Here is a 2,553-nt window from a genome sequence, read left to right as displayed (position 1 = left end):
AAGTGCGTCTTTGGAGTTGGTTCCGGGAAATTCCTCGGATTCATGGTTAATCAACGAGGAATAGAGGAAAACCCCGCGAAGATCAGGGCGTTGGTGGAGATGCCATCACCAACTAAGCCAAAAGAAATCCAAAGCCTCATAGGTAAAATCCCCGCTCTAAATCGCTTTATATCGCGATCTTCTGATAAATGCAAAGAGTTTTTTCAAATTTTAAAAGGCAATAAGAAATTCCAATGGACCGAAAAATGCGAGGAGGCTTTTCAAGCCTTAAAAACACATTTGGGGCAGACCCCAATCCTATCAAAACCAATGACCGGCGAGGTCTTATCCATTTACCTGGCGGTGTCAGAGTATGCGATTAGTTCGGTACTAATTTGCGAAGATCAAGGACGATAATACCCGGTGTACTATGTAAGTAAACGCTTGCTGGATGCTGAGACCCGCTATCCTCAAATGGAAAAATTGGCGTTCGCCTTGGTAATATCATCGAGAAAGTTGCGACCTTATTTTCAGGCTCACAGTATTACAGTTTTAACGAACTACCCTTTGAGGCAAGTCTTAGCAAAACCGGAGACGTCGGGGAGATTGTTGAAATGGTCAGTAGAGTTAAGCCAATTCGACATCAGGTATAAACCGAGGACTGCGATCAAGGGGCAAGCCTTGGCAGATTTTATCCTCGAGTTCCCAAGCACCAAAGTGGCACTCATCTACGACAAGGTTGACACTTCTGTACCCAATGGAGAAGGATGGACGTTGTACATCGATGGGGCTTCGTATAGCGAAGGTTCTGGTGGTAGAATCCTACTGATCAGTCCCAGCAATTTTAAGGTACACGCTGCTTTACGTTTTGAATTTTCTACATCTAACAATGAAGTCGAATATGAGGCTTTAATCGCAGGATTGAAACTCGCTCTTGAGATGAGAATCGAGTATTTACAGGCTTTCAGCGATTCCCAAATCGTCGTATGCCAGGTGAATGGAGAATATCTGGCCAGAGGCGGGAGATTGGTTAAGTATCTAGCCATAGTATGCGAACTGATGCAAAAATTCAAGAAAGTAGTCGTGTCTCGAGTACCGCGTGCTCATAATTCACACACAAACGCATTGGCTCGTTTGGCCTCGACTAGAGAAGCCGAATTACTTGATGTAATTCCAGTGGATGTATTGGCACACCCAACAATAAATCAAGAGGCGATCATGGAAATAGATACCGCCCAAGAAGTCACCTGGATGACTCCAATAGTCGCATATCTAGAAAAAGGTATCTTACCTGATGACAAGATGGAAGCAAGGAAGCTGAGGCAGCGAGCTGCCCGATATGTCATATATGATGGAAGGTTATATCGCAGAAGCTTTAGTCAGCCGTTACTTAAGTGTATCGACGGAGAAGACTGCGACTATATACTACGTGAGGTGCATGGGGGAATTTGTGGCAATCATACAGGAGGTAATTCCCTTGCCCTAAAAATCATGCGACAGGGATATAACTGGCCTACCCTGCGACAAGATGCTTTCACTTTCGCAAAGAAATGCGACAAATGTCAGCGAATAGCCACTTATGTCCATCAACCTCCGAGCAACTTGCATTCCATCACAAGTCCTTGGCCCTTTGCGGTGTGGGGTATCGACTTGATAGGCGAGCTACCTAAAGGAAAAGGCGGAGTGAAGTATGTTGTAGTCGCAGTCGACTATTTTACAAAGTGGGCTGAAGCCAAAGCACTCGCAACCATTACAGCGATTAAGTTGCGCGAGTTTGTCTACAACTCCATAATCTTTCGATTCGGCGTCCCTTACAAGCTCATTTCAGATAATGGAAAGCAGTTTGATTGTAAGGAGATGCGACAATTATGCGACAACTTGGGCATTAAGAAAGCATTCTCTGTAGTTGCTTATCCGCAAAGCAATCGAGAAACTGAAGCAGTCAATAAAATAATAAAGCACACCATCAAAGGAAAACTCGAAGAGCGTAAGAGGGTATGGCCAGACGAGCTTTCGCAAGTTTTATGGTCATATAACACGACCCCCCAATCCACGACTGGCGAAACTCCTTTCTCGCTCTCTTATGCATGTGAGGCCATGGTACCAGTCGAGATTGGGCCAGGTTCCTTACGCAGAGACGTTTTCAAAATTGCACAAAACGAAAAAAAACAGTCGCTCTACCTCGACCTTCTGAAAGAAAAGCGCGATCAGGCTCACCTGAAAAAAACAGGACTTACCAGCGACGAACCGCAAGATATTTCAATTCCAAGGTCAAGACAAGAGTCCTGCGAGTAGGAGACTTAGTCCTTCGAAGGGTAATGCCAAATACAAAGAACCCAACGCATGGGGTCTTCGGGGATAATTGGGAAGGACCGTATCTCATCGCAGAAAAGATTGGTGACGCCACGTACCGACTCGCAGAACTCGATGGTACTGCAATTCGACGGGCTTGGAATGGGGAGAGCCTAAAATTATATTATCAGTAGTACTCGCATTTTCTAGTTTGTACTCGCCATATATTTATACTTAGTCATTTTTTATAAAAAAAAATCCTAAGTATAGGGGGTATATATA

The 2,553-nt window shown here is 44.5% G+C and overlaps 1 protein-coding gene across 1 annotated transcript; it reads left to right on the top strand.

Annotated features, from left to right (window-relative positions):
• Positions 1 to 453: 453 nt before the first annotated feature.
• Positions 454 to 2,274, top strand: LOC133038263 (uncharacterized). Its single transcript, XM_061116354.1, has 2 exons — positions 454 to 784; positions 899 to 2,274. Exons 1-2 carry the CDS (start codon positions 454 to 456, stop codon positions 2,272 to 2,274), a joined length of 1,707 nt encoding a protein of 568 aa, XP_060972337.1.
• Positions 2,275 to 2,553: the final 279 nt, after the last annotated feature.

Source organism: Cannabis sativa, chromosome 5 (genome assembly GCF_029168945.1).
Source record: "Cannabis sativa cultivar Pink pepper isolate KNU-18-1 chromosome 5, ASM2916894v1, whole genome shotgun sequence".
NCBI classification, from domain to species: Eukaryota; Viridiplantae; Streptophyta; class Magnoliopsida; order Rosales; family Cannabaceae; genus Cannabis; species Cannabis sativa.
This window is presented reverse-complemented; position numbering and strand designations above follow the sequence as displayed.

What these genes read in the sequence shown, in the direction of transcription:
- LOC133038263 (XM_061116354.1), top strand. Translation starts at nt 454, where the DNA reads ATGGAAAAATTGGCGTTCGCCTTGGTAATATCATCGAGAAAGTTGCGA. An exon ending in TGGGGCTTCGTATAGCGAAG is followed by an intron (nt 785 to 898) that starts GTTCTGGTGGTA and finishes CTTTAATCGCAG; the next exon opens with GATTGAAACTCGCTCTTGAG.